General features: G+C 43.0%; 1 protein-coding gene across 2 annotated transcripts in view; it reads left to right on the top strand.

Moving 5' to 3' along the window:
- LOC110572646 (methylthioadenosine phosphorylase) overlaps positions 1-24,540 on the top strand; it is a 46,584-nt gene extending 22,044 nt beyond the window's left edge. For both annotated transcript variants that reach the window (XM_021681040.2, XM_044920403.1), the window contains exons 5-8: positions 9,727-9,829; positions 15,971-16,210; positions 20,512-20,634; positions 23,038-24,540. In XM_021681040.2, the coding sequence (XP_021536715.2) occupies positions 9,727-9,829; positions 15,971-16,210; positions 20,512-20,634; positions 23,038-23,076 (505 nt within the window). In that variant the 3' untranslated portion in view covers positions 23,077-24,540. The remainder of the gene's footprint in view (positions 1-9,726; positions 9,830-15,970; positions 16,211-20,511; positions 20,635-23,037) is intronic.
- Positions 24,541-26,709: the final 2,169 nt, after the last annotated feature.

Genomic DNA, 26,709 nt, shown 5'->3' on the forward strand with positions numbered 1-26,709 from the left:
AAGTGTCTGCCTTCGGCTCAGGTCATGATCCCAGGGTCCAGGGATCGAGCCCCACATCGGGCTCCCTGCTCAGCCTGCTTCTCCCTCTCCCGCTCCCCCTGCTTGTGTTCCCTCTCTCGCTGCGTCTCTCTCAATGTCAAATAAATAAATAAAGTCTTTAAAAAGATGCAGATTAGTAGGACCCGTTCAACTGCTAGGGCTATCAGAACTCTCTCAAGCTGTGCCCAGCAAACATATCCCTTAAAGACAAGGATGGGATTCTTACTTCCTAATAGAGGTCTTTATCAGGAATGTTTTACAGATAAGGACTTTGGTTTTGGTTTTTTTTTGGTTTTTTTTTTTAGTTTGTTTTTTTGACCATGAGAAAAATACAACCAAAAAATTAAGATGAAAAACAGCAGGGTGTGATTCCTAGTGGCAGATGTTTTCTGCGAAATGCTGTTACCACGTTGGCCTGGTATGCCTGAGGCCCCTGGTTAGGTTCTGCTTGAAGAATGCCGTGGGAGAAGCCCCAGCTTGGAAGTGCGAACCTCCAGAATTGTTTCCTGGCTCTGCCCCCAAATTCTTCTGTCACTTAGTGTCCTCATTGCAAGATGAGGGTGCTGTGTTGTGATGTCCTCCCTCCTCAGGGAGCCCTGCATTCACTACATTAGGGAAAGTTTTGACTGAGCGTGGCTGCAATTCTTGCTGGCTTATTCATCAGGAAAGTCCCACTGTACACACAGTGGTAAGGGATTATGTCAGTTTATTTCCCCTCCCAAAGCCCTGGGCTTCCCCTCCGCCTCAATCATGAGGTAAGATTGTTGGTCCCCGCCCCTGCCGAGGACCCGCCTGGAGGTTGAGGTGTGCTCTGATGCCCATTAATCATTAGTCTTTGAACCTCTGGGGCAGGGCGTGGATTTTTATCCACACTCACGGGGGTTATGGTAAACAGTTGCACAGGAAGCCCTCCTTTGGCTCTTTTCCCATTCCTCTGAGCAGCTGTTTGAAACCCTTACTGTCCTCACGGCTTCCTGCCTGTCTTCTTCACTGTGGTTGAGAATGTCTCCTCTTTGTGAGAAGACAGAAGCTATTTGGCATAAACTGACCATGTTCTTTCCCCCTCCCTCTCACCGTTACTTGCATGCCTGCCCTCTGTCATCTTCCTGCCTACACCTGTGCTGAGAGCCGGGGTAGCTACTGCCATGGTCCCAGCAGTTCCCGAGTTCTGCTCAGCAACCTGGCTCTCTTATTACTGCCTCGCCTTCTGTCCCTTCTCTTAATAAAATTGCTGATAAGCTCCCAATTTTTGAGGTACTACTAAGTGCCACAAATCACTTAATCCTATTCACCTCGTTCAAGGGTAGTTTTCTCAGGTTATAGTTGAGGAAACTTAAAACTCAAAAATATTGGTCATTTGCTAGTAAGTGGGACCTGTGGAGTTTGAATTCCGTTAGCGTCCAATGTCTTTGACCTCACCTGCCCTTCCTCACATGCACCCTTCCAGCTCTGCCCCCCCCCCCTTCACATTCACTCTCGCCACTAGATCCAGGACAGGATCCCAAAGATACCTCATGCTTTACAATTCAAGATTAAATTATCCTCCGTGGGCAGGGGGTTGGGGGAGCGCCTGGGTGGCTCAGTGGGTTAAGCGTCTGCCTTCAGCTCAGGTCATGATCCCAGGGTCCTGGGATCGAGCCCCGCATCGGGCTCCCTGCTCAGCGGGAAGCCTGCTTCTCCCTCTCCCACTCCCCCTGCTTGTGTTCCCTCTCGGGCTGTCTCTGTCAAATAAATAAATAAAATCTTTAAAAAATAAATAAAAATATAATAGAAACAAAGACATGATCAGAAAAGTGCTGGAGGGGTACCTGGGTGGCTCAGTCCGTTGAGCGTCCAGACTCTTGATCTCAGCTCAGGTCTTGATCTCAGGGTTGTGAGTTCAAGCCCTGCATTGAGCTCCATGCCCATTGTGGAGCCTACTTAAAAAAAAAAAGTGCTGGAAACAGAGCTTCTACTCCTTTCTGGGTAGGCTTGCCCCAGAACCTCATTGTCGGTTGGGGTTTTTAGTGAGCAATGATTAGTACCAGCTCAGAGTTCACAGCACAGTCCAGGGGGGAGGAATTTCCTAACAAGCTCTATGTGTAGAAGACTTCAGCTCTTCCAGTAATATGATGTCATTTTTTCCTAGTTCCTTTTGTCATTGATGCTAATGATCTTTGACATGTACCTAAAAATATCTTGTCACCTCTGTGGTGGTTTCTTCCATTGCCTTTGTACTTAGTATCCCTGCCCATTTCCCTCTCAGTGAAATATTAGTGTTTATCATCTGGTAACATCTATTCTTCTGAACATGAAGTTGTTATTTCTGGTTAATTTTGAAGTGAAAGAAAATATGAAGCTCTTCCCACATGTCAGATGCTATTAGGTCCTGGATAATTCACATTCACATACCTATTGCTGGTAGAGATAGTTAACAACTCTTTATTTTTTATTTTTATTTTCTTTTAAAGATGTATTTAGTTTTAGAGAGAGAGAGCACGCGAGTGAGAAGAGGGGCAGAGGGAGCGAATCTTCAAGCAGAGTTTGTGCTAAGCTGTGGGGCTCGATCTCACCACCCATGAGATCATGACCTGAGCCAAAATCAAGAGTCAGACGCTTAACTGACTAAGCCACCCAGGTGCCCCTAGAACTCTTTTTAAAAGGCAGTCTGACTCAGTAAGTTTTAAAATATGCATGCCTCTCCAACAAGCCTTCCCTTTTGTGGTTTGTAGTCCTAAGAATAAAAGCACCAAATGGTGTATTTTTCTAGACACATGGAACAAGGATGTGTGTATATTGTTTCTTAAGAGCAGCCTAAGGCGGTGGTTGAACAGCTATCCTGTGGAATGTGGTGAAGTTGTAAACAGGATTTGTTAAAGTTACATACATTGACCTGGAGCCATGTCCATGATACTTTACGGTGAAACAAAGCTGCTTCTGTGGTCCTATCTATGTTCCTGGTGCTGCTAATTATCACAGCACTAGGAAACATCATGTACATACCTTTTACATCCCCCTTGTATAGATGAGAAAACTGAGGTCTATCGAGATTGTTACTCAGCCCCTATGTCAGAGCCAGGATTTTGTTATCGTGCTGTTGCTTTGCATGCTCTGTTTAGCAAGACCTCATGAAAAGTAGAAAATAAGAAAACTGTACATGTTTATTAAACAGTGTTGCCTCCTTGTTGGGATATAAACATCGTACATTTTTCTCCTTTTCTGTGGCACCGTAAGCACTCATGAGATCAGAGCAATGGAGGGATCTTAATCACGTGTGTCCAAATTTAGAATTTCTTTTGGTTAAGAGAACAGATTCATTCCGTGTCATAATGGGTTGCCATTCATGTCATTCATGTCAAAATTTTTTTTTACTTTTCCTGACTGTACTACTTTCTCTGACTATATAGTTTTAATTTTTAGAAAGTAAAAGTGGGGCAGGGCAGGGCAAGGGGTGGGTGGAATGGGATGGAGAGAATCTTAAACATACTCTGCTCTCACCTCAAAACCCAGACGTGGGGCTCAGATCTGAGGACCCTGAGATCATGCCCTGAGCTGAAATCAAAGAGTCAGACGCTTAACCGACTGAGCCACCCAGGTGCCCCTCCCCACTGCAGTTTTAAATTCTCTTCCTCCCCCTCAGTGCCCTACCTTTCTCCTCCAGATGAGAACCCTTTGTACCCTAACTCCATGATCCACATCTTTTAGGATTTGACCCTTCGCTTATTCACATGCTCGCAACAGGGGCACCTGGGTGGTGTAGTTCGCTGAGCGTCTGACTCTTGGTTTTGGCTCGGGTCATGATCTCAGGGTTGTGAGATCGAGCCCGGTGTCGGGCTCTGCACTCAGTACGGAGCCTACTTGAGATTCTGTCTTTCCCTCTCCCTCTGCCCCTTCCACTCGTGCTCTCTCTCTCTCTCAAATAAATCTTTAAATAAATAAATAAGCATGCTCACATCAGTGCTGTCCATAAATATGTGTGTGCACACCCACACATGTATATACACCTAGACATTTAGAAGGCTCATTCTTAATCCTATTGATCTTAAAATTATGCTTATTTCCTAGAATATAAATATCCTTTTGATCTAACCAGTTGGTGACCTGGCCTTTTTTGTTTTGTTTTTTTTTTTTTGTTTTTTGCCATCTTCTATTTGTATACTTTTAAAATTTTTAACTTAAATTGTCTTTGGTGTTCTAGTGTGTGCTAAAACTAAAATGCTGTCTAAAATAACCTGTGTTTAAACAAACTGAGGGTTGCTGGAGTGGGGGGTGGGGTGGGAAGGATGGGGTGACTGGGTGATAGACACTGGGGAGGGTATGTGCTCTGGTAAGCGCTGTGAATTGTGCAAGACTGTTGAATCTCAGATCTGTACCTCTGAAACAAATAATGCAATATATGTTAAGAAAAAAAGAAGAAGAAGGTAGCGGGAAGGGAAGAATGAAGCGGGGGAAATCGGAGGGGTAGACGAACCATGAGAGACGATGGACTCTGAAAAACAAACTGAGGCTTCTAGAGGGGAGGGGGGTGGGAGGATGGGTTAGCCTGGTGGTGGGTATTGAGGAGGGCACGTTCTGCATGGAGCACTGGGTGTTAGGCACAAACAATGAATCATGGAACACTTCATCTAAAACTAATGATGTAATGTATGGGGATTAACATAAGAATAAAAAAAATAAATAAATAAAATAACCTGTGTTTTAGAGCATTTAAAGAGTAATACATATTTGTAATGAGTTGAAATGAAAATAGTATAGGAGGGTATATGGTAAAAAGTGAAACCCTCGTAAGTTTCTGGTTACTTGAAGGGAAATTTGGTGAAATCTGTCCATTAAACTTGAAAATGTGAGACCTTTGCAACAGTTCCTTTTCTTGTTTTTTTTTTTTTTTTTAAAGATTTTATTTATTTATTTGACAAAGAGATAGCACAAGTAGGCAGAGTGGCAGACAGAGGGAAAGGGAGAAGCAGGCTCTCCGCCAAGCAGGGAGCCGGACGTGGGGCTCAATCCCAGGACCCCAGGATCATGACCTGAGCCGAAGGCAGCCGCTTAACTGACTGAGCCACCCAGGCGCCCCTTTTTCTTGGTTTTTTGAGGAACATGTACAAGGTAGCTCATGCAGAGATACTGGTGGTTGTACCATTTTTAATTACCCATTTTTTGTATAATAACTTAAATATACTGATATATCCATGGCCTTCTATTCAGAACTTGAAACAAGTAAATTTCTATGTGCTGATACAGAAAAGTCTTCAAGATCTATCATCATTAACTAAATCAAGCATATTGTGAGACAGTCCATATTACATACCATTTATATATTTTTTAACACACCCAAAAAATATGTTTGTGTGAAGGAATTCTAGAAAAAGAGGAGTTTGTCTTTTTCTTCTCTCCTGGCTCACAACATGAGCTAACCATCTCTCTTAGCTTTCCACACGTGTAGTCAGATACCACCGTGTTCTTCCTAACGGACATAACCCTCTGCCATTGCCGGCAATGTGGCTTATTTAAGCTGCCTGCTAAGTGGGAAATTGGTTGTTTTCAGCTTCCTGTTTGTATTAACTGTGGTTCGGTTAACATTGGTATGCCCAGTTATCTGTATATTTGTGTGAATACGAATTTGTGGTGGCCGTGATGACTTGCTACAGAGAACACTTCCACTTGCCCTCAGAGCCCGGGCTTTAATGAAAAGAGGGATTGGGGGCACCTGGGTGGCTGAGTCAGATGGGGGTCTGACTCTTGATTTTGGCTCAGGTCATGATCTCAGGGTCATGGGATCGAGCCCTGCATTAGCCTCTGAGTTCAGTGGGGAGCCTGCTTGAGGATTCTCTCTTTCCCTCTCCCTGCTCACATTCTCTCTTTCTCTCTCTCTGTCCCTCCCCCCCCTTCTCTTTGGGGTAAATAAATAAATCTTTAAAAAAAGAAGAAAGAAAAGAGAGATTGGGAGGATTTTTTGTTTTACTTAGGTTTCTTAGAGACTGAGTTTGAGTTTGTCCATGCGCATTACTATTCAGGTATCTTTTAAGTGACGTGGGTAGAATCATTTCCCCAAAACCATGCTAATTATGAGCAGCCGTCGGCCCTGCTTTGCCAGTAGGTTAATTGACTCATGTTCCTGCATGCTGAGGCTTGTTGGGGACATGTGCTTCCTCAGAGATGTGCAGTTGCATCAGTTGCATCAGTTGCAGGTGTTCTCCTTGTTGCTTGCAACTCCGCTTTTCCTCAGAGGGAAATTATTAACAAATGGCTGTCTGAGAGCCGATTCAAGAGTCTACCAGTCAGTCTACCAGCCGATTCAACAACCTACCCATCAGTCTTTTTCTGGTCTTTTCTTTGTTCTGTGTGTGAAAGTGCCCAGTGTGCTCTCCTTAGCAGTCTTGAACTTACTTCTCTCTTGCCGGTACACAGCACAATTTTGCCTCCTTCACTCTTCCATGGGCAGTTTTTGGTTCGGACGCACACTTCACTTCTCTTAGTATGTGTCCCTGTTTGATAGCTTCAAGCGGTTTTTTGTGTACCTTCGACCTGAGGGTCCGTCCATACATGTGTCAGGCTCTGAGGTGGGCACATGAGAAGTACAGGAGCAGATTTTCCATAAATAGTAGTTGCTCGTGCTGAGCACTTGCTTCCCATGTCTCATTCAGTCTTCACATCGACCTTAGAAGGTAGGTGGTATTATTTATTCCCCATTTTAAATATGAGGAAACGGATACAAACTGAGGTGCAGTTTGTATCAGATTGACTTTTCTCTGAGGCACAGTTACGGAGTGAGCGGTAAAGCCAGCCAAGTCAGTCAGTCCCAGAGTCTGTTTTCCACTGGGGTCCCAAGCTAATGGGGAAGTGAAATTCGCAGTCCCCTTGCCTAGCTGGGAGGGTTTGCTAATGAAGCAAGAGTTGGGGCTGGCCTTCAGCACCATTTCTTTATTACTGTGGAAGCCATAACTGGGTTGACTATATCTTAACCCCCATAAGCACGTGTATTAGTGTCCTGTAGGTGCTGTAACAAATTACAGTTGACCCTTATACGACATGGGTCATGTTGTGCATGTTGTATAAGGTGCTGACCCCTGTTCAGTTGAAAACCCATGTATAACTTTTGACCTCGCCAAAACTTAACTGATAGCCTACTGTTGACCAGAAGCCTTACTGATAACATAGTCGATTAACACACATTTTATCTTGTTATATGCATTATGTCCTATATTCTTATGATAAAGTATGCTACAGAAAAGAAGGTGTTATTAAGAAAATCATAAGCGGGGCGCCTGGGTGGCTCAGTCGTTAAGCATCTGCCTTCGGCTCAGGTCATGATCCCAGGGTCCTGGGATTGAGCCCTGCATCGGGCTCCCTGCTCCACAGGAAGCCTGCTTCTTCCTCTCCCATTCCCCCTGCTTGTGTTCCCTCTCTCGCCGTCTCTCTCTGTCAAATAAATAAATAAAATCTTAAAAAAAAAAAAAAATCATAAGGAAGAGAAAATACATTTACATACTATACTGTATTTACAGGAAAAAATGTGCTCCATCCCCTCCCATTGTAAATCCTATGGCTCTTGGTCAGAATTTCATTCAGCAGTAATCATGCCTTATCATTTTATGGTGGACAGGAGTATTGCTGTTTATAGTGATTTTAGCCCTGAAACCGTTAGAAATGTTGGTATTAGAGTCTTCTTTTCTTCCTCAGGGCTCCGCCCTTCCCTTGTCCCTACAGGGCTGAGTGCACCGAGGCCCCGCTTCTCAGCCGTAGCTTCTCCTTGGTGCCGGTTCCGTGTTTGTCGCTAGCCCCTGACCTTGCTTCTGAGCTGCCGGCAGCCGTCTGGACATCTTGGTTGGCTTCATCCTCACGATGCCTATACAAATGGGTGGATGAACTACATTTTATGATTGGAAATAGAGAATCGAACAGATATGGCAGTTTGCTCTAAGCCCTGTAGTTAGTAGTTAAAGAGCTTTGCTTAAAGAGAAAAATGTAAAATGTTCCACTTGACAGAGGGGATGAACTGTAGTAATAAGTATCAAGTGTATGTGACATAACATAAAGCATAATACATGTTTTGTCTTAAGGTAGATGTTCAGAACAAAGAGGAGGGATTAGGCAAAGAAGGGGTAGAAAGAGAAGAGAGAGGGACGGAGATAGGTAAGGTGCATAGACATTTATGGGGGTATTGCTTCTGGAGGTTTTTGTGGCCCTGTTTTCGTATACTTCATCATGGTTGTAAATGGGGATATTGCTAATATTTGACTCATGGAAGGCTGATACCAAGCCAGAGCTGGAGTATGTGGCCCCATTTTATTGGTTAGTTTTACAAAAAGAGGAAAGCCTCTGTTTATGTGGGCTAGGACGGCCATTTGACCTGTTCTTCAACCCCATCTGGAATTGCTTGGGGGTTAACTTGGCCTTCCCCCAAGACACATATGACAGAGGGCTGGGAGGAGTCCAGGCTAGGTTTTCATCCCTGCAGGGCACTGAGACCTCATTATGGAGCTAGGTGGCTTTGGTGCCAGCTAAGGTCACTGTTTAGTATGTGACAGGATGGAAGGAACAGGTGAATTTTGGTAGGTGGATGCACCAGCTGTATAAATCCAACCAGTGTATTTCTCCATGGTGTTCCCTTCCCTCCCGCTCCCGAAAGCAGACATGAAGTGGCCCACCTTCCCCTGCTTTCCCTTGGGCTGTCCCTCGCCGGCCCTCCCCGCCATAGGAAAGATGAAGACTCTCTTTCCTGTATTACTCATGAGTTCAAGTTGAGAACAATATAAAGGACACAGAAAGTACTTTATTCTGAAAACTTTGGGTGAAAAATTGCAGGGTGACTTGGCTCTGGGTTAATTTTAGCCTTTCTTTTGTGGATTCAAAAATGTTCTACCAGAAGTTGAGCTAAGGTTTCAGAACTAATTACGGTGGGTAGAGGAACAAGCTAGATGAGGTGGCAACGAGAATCCCGCAAGTGGGGCAGGACAAAGGCCTGCTTTCTTCAGTGGGCCAAAGGCATGAAAAAATACGGTCGGGGGTGGAGGGCGGGAATTAGCCTCATTAGAGACAGGCCAATCAAATGCAAGGTTAGGACCTTATTTGGAGCTTGAAACTAAAAAAGCATTAGTTAAAAAATAAAAGATAAGTAAAAAAAAAAAATAGGACATTTTTGAGGACATCAGGGAAATTTGCATCTGGTCTGTGTATTAGTTGGTATGGAGGAATTGATATTTATCAAATGTGATCATGACATTACAGTGAAAAATCCACATATTTTGGTCCATCTGAAGTCGGGGTGAAACGACGAAGTCTGAGATTTGCAACCATGGAAAAACGAACAGATGAAGCAAGTTTGACAAAGTTTGAATTGTTGAATCTAGATAATGGACATATATGGGGTTCACTGTATGTCTACGTCTACAATGATTGAGAATTCTGTAGTGACTTCTTAAGGGTTTTACCCAGCGTCCTGAGCCCAGAGTTGAGTTGTACTTACAATCCGCTGTGGTTGTTCTGTCAGTCACCAGGCCACACACACCAACCCAGAGCCACAAAAGCCACATACTATCCTGAAGCAGCTTTTCCAACAGTTGCCTTCAGCTTATCCAGAGCTATCGGTTCTGGAGTGAGAACCAAGGTATTGACCTAGGCACCATGGATTCACCAGCCCCCAGAGGATGGAGTGAAGGCTTTTAAAAAAAAAAAAAACAAAAAAAACCTTTTCACTTTATTTTGTAGGACCACCAAAAGGCCTCAGACCTTCTATGATGGAAGTCATTCCAGTACCAGAGGAGTATGCCATATTCCCGTGGCTGAGCCGTTCTGCCCCAAAACGAGAGAGGTTTGTAGTCTTTCTGGAAGGTGCGCCAAAATAAGTCGTAAGGGCTTGGGGTGGCATCTAGAGTTCGATTAATTGGCTAAGCAGGTAGTCCCTCTTCCCCTCTCCAGTGTGCTTCTTCTGCAAGGTTTCTTTTTTTTTTTTTTTTTACATTACATGACTTATTTATTTTACAGCTGGAAGTTTGTACCTCTTCATCCCCTTCACAATTTCACCCATCTGCCCAACCCCCTCGCTTCTCTGGTAACCCACCATTTGTTTCCTGTATCTGTGTGTCTGTTTCTGTTTTGTTTCTTTTTTTTTTTTTAATTTTTAATTTTTTTAATTCTTATGTTAATCCCCTTACATTACATCATTAGTTTTAGATGAAGTGTTCCATGATTCATTGTTTGTGCATAACACCCAGTGCTCCATGCAGAATGTGCCCTCCTCAATACCCACCACCAGGCTAACCCATCCTCCCCCCCCCCCCCTCTAGAACCCTCAGTTTGTTTTTCAGAGTCCATCGTCTCTCATGGTTCGTCTACCCCTCCGATTTCCCCCGATTCATTCTTCCCCTCCCGCTACCTTCTTCTTCTTCTTTTTTTTTTCTTAACATATATTGCATTATTTGTTTCAGAGGTACAGATCTGAGATTCAACAGTCTTGCACAATTCACAGTGCTTACCAGAGCACATACCCTCCCCAGTGTCTATCACCCAGTCACCCCATCCTTCCCACCCCACCCCCCACTCCAGCAACCCTCAGTTTGTTTCCTGAGATTAAGAATTCCTCATATCAGTGAGGTCATATGATACATGTCTTTCTCTGTTTGACTTATTTCACTCAACATAATACCCTCCAGTTCCATCCACGTCGTTGCAAATGGCAAGATCTCATTCCTTTTGATGGCTGCATAATATTCCATTGTATATATATACCACCTCTTCTTTACCCATTCATCTGTCGATGGACATCTTGGCTCTTTCCACAGTTTGGCTATTGTGGACATTGCTGCTATAAACATCAGGGTGCACGTACCCCTTCGGATCCCTACTTTTGTATCTTTGGGGTAAATACCCAGTAGTGCAATTGCTGGATCATATGGTAGCTCTATTTTCAACTTTTTGAGGAACCTCCATACAGTTTTCCAGAGTGGCTGCACCAGCTTGCATTCCCACCAACAGTGTAGGAGGGTTCCCCTTTCTCCGCATCCCCGCCATCATCTGTCGTTTCCTGACTTGTTAATTTTAGCCATTCTGACTGGTGTGAGGTGGTATCTCATTGAGGTTTTGATTTGGATTTCCCTGATGCCGAGCAATATTGAGCACTTTTTCATGTGTCTGTTGGCCATTTGGATGTCTTCTTTGGAAAAATGTCTGTTCATGTCTTCTGCCCATTTCTTGATTGGATTCTTTGTTCTTTGGGTGTTGATTTTGATGAGTTCTTTATAGATTTTGGATACTAGCCCTTTATCTGATATTTCATTTGCAAATATCTTCTCCCATTCTGTCGGTTGTCTTTTGGTTTTGTTGACTGTTTCCTTTGCTTTGCAAAAGCTTTTTATCTTGATGAAGTCCCAATAGTTCATTTTTGCCCTTGCTTCCCTGGCCTTTGGCGATGTTTCTAGGAAGAAGTTGCTTCGGCTGAGGTCAAAGAGGTTGCTGCCTGTGTTCTCCTTTAGGATTTTGATGGACTCCTGTCTCACATTGAGGTCTTTCAACCATTTGGAGTCTATTTTTGTGTGTGGTGTAAGGAAATGGTCCAGTTTCATTCTTCTGCATGTGGCTATCCAATTTTCCCAACACCATTTGTTGAAGAGACTGTCTTTGTTCCATTGGACATTCTTTCCTGCTTTGTCAAAGATGAGTTGACCATAGAGTTGAGGGTCCATTTCTGGGCTCTCTATTCTGTTCCACTGATCTATGTGTCTGTTTTTGTGCCAGTACCATGCTGTCTTGATGATGACAGCTTTGTAATAGAGCTGGAAGTCCGGAATTGTGATGCCGCCGGCTTTCTGCAAGGTTTCTAGAAGACTTTCCCTTTGTTAGTACTGCCTCCGCTGCTCTCAGTCATCGATAAGCTGAGTCACTCAGACGTGCAACCTGCCTTTTTTATAGGTTTTGATTTTGCTGTCAGAATACCATTTAAATCATTTAGCGTATTAGTCCAGAGTGTACAGTCTGGAAAAAGATTACTTGGGATCAAATCTCTGCTCTTGTGCTTAATAGTTGTGTCTTGTTGGACAAGTTACTTAATGCCCTTGGGCCTCAGTTTCCTCATTTGGAAAATGAAGGTAATGGTACATGAACCTCACAGCACTGTGGGAAGGATAAACGAGTGAGTCATTATTTATAAAGTGCTTTGAGCTATGCTTGTCAGTTACGAGACATCCAACAACTGCTTTTATGAATTCAGTTTTTGATCATCTGTAAATTGTCAGATTGGCATCATTGGCCTTTGAGGCGAGGTTGGCTGTTACGGTCCAGCCTCCTCTCCAGGATTACAGTAAAATCTTAGAACTAAGTGGCTAGCCCTTTAGTGGAAGTACGGAAGCATTTTACTCATTCAGATAATTTTAACACCTGCATATGGAAAGTAGATTTATTGCAGCTTTTATGTTCAGCCCCGTGTAATTGTATAAAAGTAGTTTCCTTACAGTTTACAGCAAGGGCTCCTTAACCTCACAGTGGTCTTAAACAAAAATCCAGAATCTGAAGCCAGGAGTCAGGGGGAGCCATTTCAGATATACCACTGCTTGTTGATTCTCTCTGATTTGTGTGAAAATACACTTTTTATTTGTTTAAAAAAAATGGCAGGTTAAGTGTGTATTTGGGTTTTGGGGATGTGTATGTTCCCAAGTAGTTATCAGCAGAATATACCAAAACGTTGCTGCTAGTCTTCTCTCTGAAACACAGATCTGTCCACATAATAAATTTGCTTTCCAGGGGTAATAAGATATATATAAGATTCTTGTCCATTTCAAAATGGGGAGAGCTTGGGAAGAAATAGACCAGGGAGAGAATAGGCCTGAGGTCGTGTCCCACAGAAAACACTGAATTCAGGTACTAGCAGTAGAGGTAGGGTAGGGGAAATAAATACTAATGAACTAATGATGTATACAGAATACATGCTCATGTGGTGGCTTGGCGATCAGCAGTTGGAGACCGTTTCCAGTAACAGAGTTTAGCCTCCCTTGAGCCAACATTAACTCAGCTATTCTTGGTCTGGCTAAGCCAGGGGACCCCTCCCTGCCCCATGTAAGACTAAAGGAATGCTAGGAAAGGCGGTTTAAGAAAATGGGAAATGGGGCGCCTGGGTGGCTCAGTCGTTAAGCGTCTGCCTTTGGCTCGGGTCATGATCTCAGGGTCCTGGGATCGAGCCCCGCATCGGGCTCCCTGCTCCGCGGGGAGCCTGCTTCTCCCTCTGCCTCTCCTGCTCCCCCTGCTTGTGCTTGTGCTCTCTCTCTCTCTGTGTCAAATAAATAAATAATTAAAAAAAAAAAAAAAGGAAAGTGGGAAAAATAAGCCTTGGAATATAACTTTATTCCTACATACTCTGAAAGAGATTTGTAAATATTGTCCAGAAATGTAGAGTAGATGGTGCTGCCCCTTGGCAATTATCACTTTAACTTAAAACATTCACATGACCTTTCATGTACGGATGAGGAAGGATTGTCAAGGTGAATTGTCAAGTGGTGAACAAGATTTCCGCCACTTGTGTTACATATAAAGAGGTAAATATGACAATATTAACCTGCAGATAGAGTGTTTTTAGAAAATTGACCCAAAGAGGGGCGCCTGGGTGGCTGAGTCGGTTAAGCATCTGCCTTTGGCTCAGGTCGTGATCCCAGGATCCTGGGATTGAGCCCTGCATCGGGCTCCCTGCTCAGTCAGTGGAGAGCCTTCTTCTCCCTCTCCCTCTGCCTGCCGCTCTCCCTGCTTGTGCTCTCTCTCTATGTGTCAAATAAATAAAAATAAATAAAATCTTTAGAAAATTGACCCAAAGAAACTGGTGATTTCCCTTGGGGAGGTGAACTGGTTCGCTAGAACATGGGTGGAAAAAACATTTGCCACATATGTGGGGTTAATATTTTGTCCCATGTCACTTCTACCCACAAAATATTTTCACCTCTAGTCATTTTAGGAGGTAATCGGAAGCACAGTCTTTCAAAGTCTGGACACATAAAATATATTTAGCTTGGTGATCTTAATATTGCTAATACATTTGAAGGATGGTGGTAGATTCAGGAGTTCCATTATCATTGCTCAGAACATGCAAATGAAAGCATCTTTCCCTCAGACCCAGAGATCTCTCAGCCTGTGGTTTGTATTGCTGGTTGCTGGTACATGATGTTGGAGTTGTCCGTTCTTGTGGTTGTGGGGGTGCAAAGTGCTGGTTCAAGTGACTGAGACCCCAGGGTCTGTCTCTGTGGCTGGTCCGCATCCATAATCCTTCACTTCCTCCTCCTCACCATCATGGCACCCCCCCCTCCCAGGGTGACGTGAGAACTTAACATGCCGCAGTCCAGTGTACAAGGTAGTTATGATATTCCTCCAGTCATTTCTGGAAATACTGAAGTTTGGCCAAGATATACAGCTTGGTTATTCAGGATTTTAAAAGACATTTAATGAAGATGGGACTGGGCTGGCTATATTTTAATTTGGGGGTGGGAGAGGTAGAGGTGAAGGAAGAGTGATTTAGGCCCTCGAACGTATAACCTGTACTCGAGGGGAAAGTTTTTATTAAGCATAATCTTATTTTCAGCATATGTAGTATAAACAAACATGAATATAATATCAACTATTCATTGTGACTTGTCACGCTTCTAAATTTGGTGTTGCCAGGGCTCTTATTAAAATTCTTTCTCCCATTGCTATAGCATAATGAAAATTATTTGTAGAGAAACAGGTTAATTTGCTTATGTGGTTCCAGCATGTGCAGGCTAGACTTTGGCCTGAATTGGAGCCTTTATTGACACTGAGTCACACCGTTTTATATATAAAGCACCCCAGGAGTCTGTGCCAGTTACTTGGCAAACAAGGGTAGAAGGTGCCAGTGTTAGTAATTGTTAGAAGACTGATTTAGCTTGTATCCAGTGTTTAAAGTGTGCCCAACACAATTCTGTGCTGTATTATTCCTTAGCTCATTTAATCCTCACCATACTTCTGTAATATAATCTCATTATTCCCATTTTACAGATGAGAAAATGAAAACATACAAAGATTAAGTGAAGTTTTGGCAGTGCTTAAGTGGGTTAACAGTTAATTTTTTTTTTTAATTAAAAAGGAATGTTGAAACACAGGCTAGAAATTAATAACTTGAGGATTCGATGTGTGTTATTAATTAGTCACTGGAAAAAGTGATCAAACTTTTAAATAATGTTTTTAAAACCCATGCGTGGCCTTGCCATTAAAATAAGATGCCATGATAAGTTTATCCCTAGAGAGAAAAAACCAGTACATCCCCGTTCTGGTTTTGCTTTTGGGAGAGACAACAGGCAAAAGAGATTATGAAGAAATCACTTTCCCTTTTTTTGGAGGTGGGGAGAGGGAGAGAGAATCTTAAGCAGGCTCCACACCCAGTTCGGAGCCAGCCCCAGGGCTCGATCTCATAACCCTGAGATCATGACCTGAGCCAAGATTACGAGTTAGCCGCTTAACCAGCTGAGCCACCCAGGTACCCCAGAAATCATTTGCTAACCAAAAAAAGCTTCTCTGAAAGTCTTCAGATTTTGTGTGAAAGAGCTTAGAAACTGTTATCAGCATGTCTTTGAGGAGATGTGAATAGGATCGGCACCTTAGCTCACCCTGGGGGGTGAAGGGCTCAGACTCAAGTCCATGTTCGCAACCCAGCTTAGTCTTCCTCAAGCTGTTAAGAAATAAGTGAAATGAATATAAACAAATGCCTGGCGTAGAGAAGAAGCTCACTGTTCGCTCTGGTAGCTGTAAGCTGTGTGTGCAAGGGGCCAGGGGAACAGGGTTATGTGAGGGGGTTCGGATCTAGATCTTCCAGGCTCTATCTGGGGGCCTGCAGGTACTAGCCATTTGTAGTAAGAATCTTGAAGTAATTAACTTGGCAAACATCAGGGGGAAAAAAAAAACAAAATAGTAAGCTGTTAACTCATGTTTGTATTTTCTGAGTGTGTGGTTCTTTGTTTTCTAGGTCCTCATAGAGACTGCTAAAAAGTTAGGACTCCGGTGCCACTCAAAAGGCACAGTGGTCACAATCGAGGGGCCTCGTTTTAGCTCCCGGGCAGAAAGCTTTATGTTCCGCACCTGGGGGGCGGATGTTATCAACATGACCACGGTTCCAGAGGTGGTTCTCGCTAAGGAGGCTGGGATTTGCTATGCGAGTATTGCCATGGCAACAGATTATGACTGCTGGAAGGAGCATGAGGAAGCGGTAGGTGGAATTCTCTTCCCAACATGTAAAGCCGCGTGGGAGCCTTTGAGAGAGTGTCTTCACCATTTGTTCTACTGTATTCCTTCCAAAGTGCCTTTCTGCCAGGTTTTAAAGTCAGCTCTGTATGTGGTCAGGCATTTTCTTTATAGTTCTCGTTGGAAGATACAAAGATCTCCACAGAGAAGAAAAAGACACTTTTATCCACGGATAAACAGTACATTGTGAACATGTAGGTGTGGTGCGAATCATATTGAGACTTGGGCCTTATTTGAAGGATGAAAGTGTGTTTGGGTTCTAATTTCCTTATCCTGTGCTGCTGGTTATTTGTGTTTTCAAAGGGAAAGACCTATTACCTCTGCCTGGTAAGAGGCCTCTATATTCATACCAGTCTGTTGAACCTACCACGACTGCATGCTGTTGGTGTAGGAATATGACAGCCGACAGACAAGCCTGTGAGGAGCGAATATTCTGAGGCCTTTGGGGGGGGCAAGGGGGTGCAGAGATCAAGCCAACCAGGGTAAGAAAGCTCAGGGTTATAAAGAGATAGTGTGGTGAGAACCACATACCCAGTTGGCCCAACCCAACATTTGAAGTCTGGGAGGCCTTTCCGGTGGAAGGGTGCTGGGAAAGACAGGCCCGCTTGGCGGGGAGTGGAGGGAGGGAGGGAGGGAGGGAGGCAGCAGCGTGTAGACTATGTACGTATTTCAGAGGGAAGGTCAGGGAGGGGTTCTGGGCAGGAAAGATAGCGAGGTCCAGCTGGTATGTGAAGACACTGACCACTTCAGTCAGGCTTCCAGAATAAATACGCTCACTGTGGAAAACTTCCAACATTGGCAAAAGGAGAGAGGCTAGTACAATGAACCCCTAGTTACCCATCATGTAGCTTTACCAGCCACAGCCAGTCTTGTGTCCTGTGTATGCTCCTCCTCACTTCCCTCTTGAAGTAAATATTTTTCCAGAAGGCCTTTTTTTTAAAAAAATAAAATAATAGGCGCCTGGGTGGCTCAGTCGTTGAGCGTCTGCCTTCGGCTCAGGTCATGATCCCAGGGTCCTGGGATCGAGCCCCGCATTGGGCTCCCTGCTCGGCGGGAAGCCTGCTTCTCCCTCTCCCACTCCCCAGGCTTGTGTTCCCTCTCTCACTGTGTCTCTCTCTGTCAAATAAATAAAATCTTTAAAAAAAAATAATAACAAAATAACTACAATACCACTATTGTACCAAAAAATATTAATTCCTTAGCGTAACCAAATATCCAGACTGTTCACATTTTCCTTGTCTCATATAACCGTTCAAATCAGGGTCCCTTATAATCCACATATTGCATTTAAATGATCTGCCTCTTAAATCTCTCTTCATCTAATATTCCCCTGTCTTTTCACTCCTGGCATTTCACTTGAAGAAACTGGATCATTTGTCTTATCCCCTGTCTCATTTTAAAATAGAGAAAGGGAAGGGGGGCACCTGGGTGACTCGGTTGAGCGTCTGACTCTTAATTGCAGCTCGGGTCATGATCTCAGGATCATGGGATCGAGCCCCACGTCAGGCTCGCCGCTCAGCATGTAGTCCGCTAGAGATTCTCTCTCTCCCTCGCCCTCTGCCCCGCCCTCTGCTCGTGTGCACGCTCTCTCTCTTTCTCTCTCTCAAATAAATAAATAAAAATATTTAAAATGGAGAAAGGGACAAAATTACAGTCAAGGGGTTTTAAAGTTAACAAGTGCAGGGGTGGCTGTTGGGAGCACATTTATGGGAGGTGACCTCTTCTCCAAGATGACCCTTCCCACCATCTCAGAGCTGCTTGTCGTGCTGTCCATTGTCATGGAAAACAGTAAGGTACCCTTGCTGTCAGTCCATCTGTGTATATGGAGTTTGGGTTGTACTTGAACACAGGTTCTTTGTTTTGTGTGAGTACCTTGTCCCGACTCCTCAGTGTAATAAACCGTTGCTACTAGGATATTTTGTGTGCAAGAAACTTCCAGATCCTGACACAGCATAATCTCTGACTTGGCAGCTCTGGTCACCTAAGGGACAGCTCAGCCTCATGGTGGTGAGAAGCAGCCTCCAATTAGCAGGAGGCTCCAGTCTCTGCCGCTCCCCGAGAGCAGGTTGCTTCCTGCCTGTGGCTTTCTGCTCAGTCTAGAAACATCTGTCTCCCCTGCAGAGCACGTGGTGCTTTCCTTTACTACATGAGATTTGGAAAGCAGGCAGTTAGAGCCCCTTGAGTTGAAAGCAGAGACGCTAAGCTGTGTGTAAGTGGTAAGGCATGAAGGCAGATAATGCTAAATGCCACAAGAAAAGCACAGGCGAAAATCGCATCCTCAGCCAGTCGTGTGTGTCACCGTGCTTTAAACCAGACATGCAGCGTGGCATGGTACAAAGATATTCGAGTTGCCTACACCCACCTTCAGATTCCTGTTACTCCACTTCCTTGTAACACGGGGCAAGTTCGTTGATCCATTTACTCTTCTGTGGGATGGAGCCAGAGGTGAGGGGTGGAGGTTGTTTACTTACAGTTCTGACCTTGCAGGGTTTCTGGGAGAGTGAAACCAAATTCGATACGTAGAGCAGCCCCTATAGAGCTGGCTCCTGAGAAGGCGGTCATCACATGCCAGCTATGATGCAGGGGGGTGGCGCAGAAATGTTTGAGAAGAAAACTGGACATTTGATCTGGGCATTCAACAGAGGGTTAGATTTTACTGTGAGGAGGTTAGTAGAACAGGCATTTTGGGTGGACCCCAACAGCAGGAACAAAGACGAGAAAAGAGCAATCAGAGTCTGTATAGAAATATCAGTCAAAGGAAGGTTAAGTGTCTGCCTTCAGCTCGGGTCATGATCTCAGGGTCCTGGGATCGAGTCCCACATCGGGCTCCCTGCTCAGCGGGGAGTCTGCTTCTCCCTCTGCTTCTGCCCCTCCCCCCCCCACTCATGCTCTCTCTCTTGCTCTCAAATAAATAAATAAAATCTTAAAAAAAAAAAAAGAAATATCAGTCAAAGGAAAAGCATAAGGAAAAAAAGTAAATATAAGGTGAATTTCTTGGATGCTTCATGAGCCTGCATCAGAAGACTGCTTAAAGCGTGCCTCTGCGTGTACTTGCGAGCACCCAGCTGCTCACTGCAGGGTGTTCCCACAGCAGTGGGACTCCCATCTGCTACAGTGCCCGTCAGTTTTTTCTGAACACACCTCAGTGTTTGTGGGACTTTATATAAACTCCAGGAAATAGAAAGGTGTAACCTTTGCGCCCCTGAACCTCAGATACTCTCTAAGTATAGTGAAGTGTGACGAGTACTCCACCTCTGATCATTTTACATTCACAACTTTTTTTTCAACATCCTTATGAAGCAATTTCAGTCATATACAAAAGTCGACGACGGTATGAGCTTTTGTAAATCAACATGCAGCTTCAACTATAAACATGTCAGCTTAGGACCAGTTATATTTCATCTGGACTCTGATCCATGATTTTATCCATAAACATCTAACATAACCCCATTATCACTGTCACATTCCAACAGTAATTCCTTAATATATCGAAGCACAGTTCACGTTTCTAGCTATCTCAAATATCACAATTTTTTACTTCCAAGTGTTCTGAAAAGAAACTAGGTCATCTGTCCTGTAGAGTTTCCCATAGGAAATTTTCTGGATCACTGAAATCATCTCCTTGGGGGTAGTTTGACAGATTTCTCTGTCGTCTGTATTTTCTGTAAACTGACAGCTGGTTCCAGAGAGTTCATCCAATTCAGATGTCAAAACCAGTGTTTAGTTTTCCTGTCAGGAAGCTCATTAAAGTGGATTGTTTGTTCGGTTTGGGATTTTTTTGTTGTTGTTCTGTGATGTTAGCCGCCCATCCATTAATTCATTGGGAGCTGTAGAAATGATGATACTCTGATTCCAGCATTTCTCTTTATTAGCTCGAAGACTTCTCTAAAGAGCAATGTGCTTATCTTGTGATTGGTGAGCCAGTGTGGAAACAATTTTAAGACTGGAATCCATTTTACTGTGGACGTGAGGAGAATTAGCCACATCTTTCCAGACCATGCTAACACATTATACATCTGAGATAGTTTCTCAGACATTATATTGAAAACAGCATTGCTTTTCAGAGATGTCATTGGGTTTCTCCAAGGCACCCCCCTGCCCCCACCCCAGGAACGAGCCTGCCTTGAAAAGTGCAGAGCTGGTGCTCAGGGGATTGGAATTGGAATAAACTGACTTTACAGATCAGGTAGGAGCTCAGGAAAATGTTCTGTGGAGAGGAGTGGGATTGTAAATTGCTCGTAACATCCTGTGCTGTTGTTTTTCTAGGTTTCGGTGGACCGGGTCTTAAAGACCCTGAAAGAAAATGCCAATAAAGCCAAAAGTTTACTCCTCACTACCATACCTCAGATAGGGTCCATGGAATGGTCAGAAACCCTCCATAACCTGAAGGTAAGTACCCTCAGCCATCTGCAAGCAGACGCTTCCACAGACCGTCAGCTGCCTTTTTCTCTTACTTGCATTTCATCCTTGGTCCAGCTTGTCGTGTGTTTTATACTAGTCTAGAAGTTCTCTACAAGTTTTCATGCTCTTTACTACCATACTAACCATTGTGAAATTGAGTAGTTACATATTTTGGCGAGTAATGCAAGACTGTTGAAAGTTCAGGTGGTGAGAGTTTTAGTATCTCGTCTGCCAGGCTCTTAACATTGTCATGCTTTGCAGGGTATCCCTAAGTCATACTTCAGAAGGTTGATAGTGCTTGTTCTGTACGTGGCTTACATTGCTGACAAAGCGGTTTCCTCTTTGGCAGACCCAGGCAAAGTGTTGGCAGCCTTTAAAGCCAAAATACTAATAGCAATACCAAAACAGTGCCAGGGAATGTCTACTTAGTGTTGATGTTGTATCAGACTAAGACAGTGATTAATGATAAACATGGGATGGGTTGTAGACTGGTAGCTTTTCAACTCTAGTAGTAATTCCCAGAATATAATTTAAACTGAGTGCTAAGCTCAGAGATGCATGATTTTTATTTGGACATTTTGTGACTCTCTTGACTAGCCACACTGGATAAGGAGTTGCCTCAAATCGATTGGATATTACATTCCCGTAGTATCCAGAGAAGGTGGCTAGCATGTCCTAAGGTCTAGCTCATACCTATACTCTTGGGTCTTATGACAAGTAGTTGAGAGAGGATTTGAAAAGTTGATAAAAGCCCTCCCTACCTGACCTGCTACCACTAAGGAGCTCTGGAATGAGAGCCACAATTTTAGTGTGGTGAAGACACTATGTGGTGGTCAGTGACTGATAGCTGCTGGGCATTGAGGAGCCATGATTTTAGTGGATACCGTGTGCCTGGTGGAAGTGCTCCAACCCAGCCGGTTTCCAGCTATCTGTACAAAGCCCCTGAGAGATACACAGGGCCTGTTCTTGCAAGCAGATACGGCAGGCTGCAGTACTCACCCCTGTAACAGGTTGTCTCTCCGCCCTACGCACTGGCAAAGTCAGGAATATTGGAACTTGTATTCCATTTTTTTCCCACCAGACTTTAAGCCCATAAGGGACAGGAGACACATGTGTTGGTTTCAACCTCTATACCTAGGAGGAGCTAAATGTTCTTTAATGAGTAAATGATAGCCCCTCTTTCCCCCATGAAGTTTGCATCATAACTGAAATACAGGCAAGCCTTTATTATAAATGTGAAACAAATTAATTTCTAAGAATTGAGGAAAGTCCGTTTAAAGTGGAAACCGTTACATTTCCCTGAGTGCAGGGCAACAGGAACAGGAGGACGTTAGCTTGTCTAAATAAGCACGCTATTGATTATGGGAAATATGACTCATACTTCTGCTGCTGCAGAGGCTAATGTCACCGGCAACATGTGATGGGTTGTTCTTTTGTTTGGGGGTTTGTTTTGTTTTGTTTTGTTTTAGGTTTTCCAACTGACCCCATTTGACCATAGTCTTTTGAATTTGAAGATAATTTCTCAAGCAATAAATGTATTATTTCAGCTTCATTTTTAAGTAAAAAAATGCTAGGATGGTAGAAATCCATGTGCTCCTTCTGTGAAGTTTCTGGAAGTATGTAAAAATAGTGTGTTTCTGTATGGATGCATTTTTAAAGAGAGTTAATATGTGTAGCTTTCCTCAGATTCTCAAAGAGATACATGATCTAAAGAAAGAAAATGAAGAATTGCTGCTCTAGATGATACTGAGAATCATGGCCTCCATTCTGTCGCATTAAGGAACACCCTACCAATAACCCCTTATTCTGGGGTAGCGTGTTCAGTCCCCTCTACACTGAAGTGTGTATCATCCATTCACTCATTCATTTCAGAAACACTCAGCACCCACTGTGTGGCCAGCTGTGGTTTACAAAGATAGATAAGACTTGCAGTGATGAAGAAGATCCTATTAGGTTTAGAGATACTAACGTACTAAGATTTCAAGGATTTTTTTTCCAGTGGGATAAGGTGAATGACAGAGGTTGATTTACATTAATCCAGGCTGGAGGTTGGTGTATAAAATGTATCCTAGTGGATGTGCAAGGGGCCGGAGGTCCAGGAGAATCTGAACAGCCTTCTTGAGATAAGCACAACTCACTTTACAAGAAAGGAGAGAGAGGAACTAAGAGTTAGGGGCTATGTCGCAAGTCCCACACCTGGTTGGTTGGTTTTAAGGTTTGGTGAACAGGAGAATTTCCTGGGGAGTTTATTGAAAGTGTGTATACCGTGAGTCCTTAGTGTCTGAAATCAAAATCTGGTTTTTTATAAGTACTCCTGGTGATTATCCTGATCTTCAGAATCACTTCCTATAGCAAATGCTTGGTTAACTGTGCCTGTTTTCTTCCTTTTAGAATATGGCCCAGTTTTCTGTTTTATTACCAAGACATTAAACGAGCACTGCTGCCTAGGAGACAAGAAGACTTTCTAATTTCAGCCATTTGAGAAATTTCAGCTTAACTTGGAAAAAACATGGAAAAGACATGCAGCTCTCATGCCCTCGCCTGTTAAGGAGAAGAACATGATAAGACAAGAAGACATGCACTTATCAGAGATGCCTTCTAGAAGGCTTAGGCTGCTTCAGAAAATGACCAATGAACATGTGGAAAAACTCTGACACTTTAGAAAAAAAGATTAGACCCCATTTATCCTTCCCCCAGTAAATTTGTAATAATAAAGGGTGGGAGGTAACATCCAGTTCCCTATGTTACCAAGGAAATATGAAGAAGAAATGGGAATTCTTAGGCTGTTTATTGGTGTGACTGTAAATCTGTACAGTCTTTTTGGAGGGCAGTTTGCTAAAATATATCAAAGGCTTAAAAATACTTAGACCCTTTGTGCTGGTTACGCTACTCCTAGGAATTTATCTTTAAAAAATTATCAGAGATACAAAGAATTATGTATAAAGAAGGATGTCTAATATACCATTAGTTATAATAGTAAATATTCAGAACAATCTGAATATCCAACAGTTGGAGGTAAATTATGGCCTACCTCTAATTGGATTGTGGAGCAGTCAACTGAGGATCATGTTTTCACATAATATTTAATGTCCTAAAGAAATGGCTGCTCTATAATATGAAAGGAAGAAAGGATATATCACACACATTTTCCACTGCTAATTTTGTTTTAAAGTTCTACATTAATGTACAAAAAGACCAGAAATGGATATATAATCTTTTGTTACTGTATTTGGGGTTGGGTCACTGAATCATTTTAATTTTCTATTTTTCTGTGTCTTCACATTTTTCTACAATGAATATAATCAAATAATAAAGTTGTCTTAAAGATAAAAAGATCCAGTTCTTGAAAACAACTGATGTGAAGCAAAGTTTAAGATGGTAATTCTAAGAGGAGTTCTGTTTGGGTTCTGTCTTCATTGTATTAAAAAAGAGGATCATTAATAACTGTACAGTGAGAACAATACTTGGGCCTGCAACAACTTGAGAATAACTGGGTGTTTAATCCTCAGAGAGTCTGAAACTCTGTAAGAGACTACAGACACACATGCTCGTGTGTCAGGTGTTTTTAAAATTAATAATTGACCTTTGTTTCTACTTTTTATGAGTTGAATTATTTTACATGAGTTAATGGTTTGGAATTTTTCATAAAACGGAAGCTTGCTTCTTTCTCTTTTTGTTGTTCATTTTATAGGAGTGTGTTTTGTTTTCCCTCGCAGGGAGAGCCTTTTTTTCCCTCAGAGATACTACTATTCACTGTGGCCTGTTACTGGGTCCTTTAGTCATGTAGCTTGTCTGTTTAAAGAATCTGTAAAGTCTGTGTTTGTGTCTAGGAGACTGTCCTCAAGATAATAAGCTGCTAATTGTAAACAACAAAATAAAGTGGTTAACTCCCCCGCCCAGCATTAATATTGAGCTGTTTGGGTTACGTGGGATTATGATTCTCGAATTCCCCAGTGCAGGGATCCAACCCCGGCTGCACATTAGAGATACACAGATGATATAACGGACCTGAACCCAGAACTCCCTGACTCTATAAGCCCTGATCCACTACTCTGTAATACTATATATACCTTCTTTCCTTCGTTCTTAGTACATGTCTGAGGATGTCAAGGCAAAAATATGTGGGCATTTTTCTTGCTGCCTTCAGAAAGTACAGTTCTGCCCCAGCAGCTTTCAGGGGTGTCTCTTGATTCAGTAACCTTTTCTAGCAACCTCATTTTCAGACTTCTCATATGGAGTATACTTCTCTTCTGTTGTTGTTACCCGTCAGCCACTCCTTATACAAAGCCAATGTATTCTTCCGGACACCTCATTCTTGAGGACTTTGCTGACCATTTCTCCCTGGATTGCTTTTTACTTACATCATCTTACACTTTTTTTTTTTTTTAAAGCTATAAAATTAAGTAAACGGTGATCAGTTTGAGTATTTCAGAGTTAACCCAGTGGATTATGGGCATAATGGAAAGTTGTAGCTTAGTGACTTAGCCCTTTGGAAGAGTGCCAAGTTACTGATAAGTGCATTTGCATCTACTTAGAAAATGTTATTGGTAATGCATTGTTTTTCATAATTTTGTGGATGAACCAGAATAGTTCATATGTAGAGTGTTAACCAAAAAAAGATGGAGAAGGCTGGAATACCAGGGTTGTATTTGAGACCTGAGATGTTTTGCACATTAGCCCCAGTGCATCCTGGAGTTGTTTATAATAGGCAAAAGCTTAGGAATGGCTAAAATTCTCAATGGTGGCATCTAAATAAGGTGCATCAATACAAATAAATGATGCATTATCTTTATGTGCCAGTATGGAATTAAGTGGAAATCAGAAAAATATATGAAGTAAAATAACGCAGTTCAGGTGTGTGGATAGCATATTTATGCTTTCTGTTCACAAGAAGTTTCGGTAAGCTTAGTAATAGGGGCACCTGGGTGGCTCAGTCGTTAAGCGTCTGCCTTCGGCTCAGGTCATGATCCCAGGGTCCTGGGATCCAACCCCACATCGGGCTCCCCGCTCCGTGGGAAGCCTGCTTCTCCCTCTCCCACTCCCCCTGCTTGTGTTCCCTCTCTCGCTGTGTCTCTCTCTGTCAAATAAATAAAAAAAAAAAAAAAAAAAAAAAAAAAGCAGCTTAGTAATAGGGGCGCCTGAGTGGCTCAGTTGGTTAAGCATCTGCCTTCGGCTCAGGTCATGATCCCAGGGTGCTGGGATCAAGCCCAGTGTTGGGCTCCCTGCTCAGCGGGGACTCTGCTTTTCCCTCTTCCTCTGCCCCTCCCCCCCACTCGTTTTCTCTCTCTCAAATAAATCTTAAAAAAAAAAATGATAATCTCTGAGGTATGAATCAAGAGACCTACTGTCTACTTCATGCCTTTCCGCACTGTTTGAGCTTTTTACCATAATCATCTACTCTCTTTAAGGAGTGGACACTAGAGGAGACCTGGCTTTGTAGCAGTTCATGTAAAATAAGAAACTAATCTCTCTTAATTTGATACTGAATTTGTTAAATCATGTCTGGAACACTGTATCCTGTTCTGGGCACAACATTTTGAGGAGAACATTGACCATCTAAAGAGCACCAGTTTAGAAGGGTGTGAGCACTGGGAAGACCATGCCACATAAGTAATGGTTAAAGAAATTGAGTATCTTTTTTTTTTTTTTTTTGAGTTTTAATTTTTTTTTTTATTCTTATGTTAATCTCCATACATTACATCATTAGTTTTAGATGAAGTGTTCCATGATTCATTGTTTGTGCATAACACCCAGTGCTCCATGCAGAACGTGCCCTCCTCAATACCCACCACCAGGCTAACCCATCCTCCCCCCCCCCCCTTTTTTAACCCTCAGTTTGTTTTTCAGAGTCCATCGTCTCTCATGGTTCGTCTACCCCTCCGATTTCCCCCGATTCATTCTTCCCCTCCCGCTACCTTCTTCTTCTTCTTTTTTTTTTTCCTTAACATATATTGCATTATTTGTTTCAGAGGTACAGATCTGAGATTCAACAGTCTTGCACAATTCACAGTGCTTACCAGAGCACATACCCTCCCCAGTGTCTATCACCCAGTCACCCCATCC

This window comes from Neomonachus schauinslandi, chromosome 13 (assembly GCF_002201575.2).
Source record: "Neomonachus schauinslandi chromosome 13, ASM220157v2, whole genome shotgun sequence".
Taxonomy (NCBI): domain Eukaryota; kingdom Metazoa; phylum Chordata; class Mammalia; order Carnivora; family Phocidae; genus Neomonachus; species Neomonachus schauinslandi.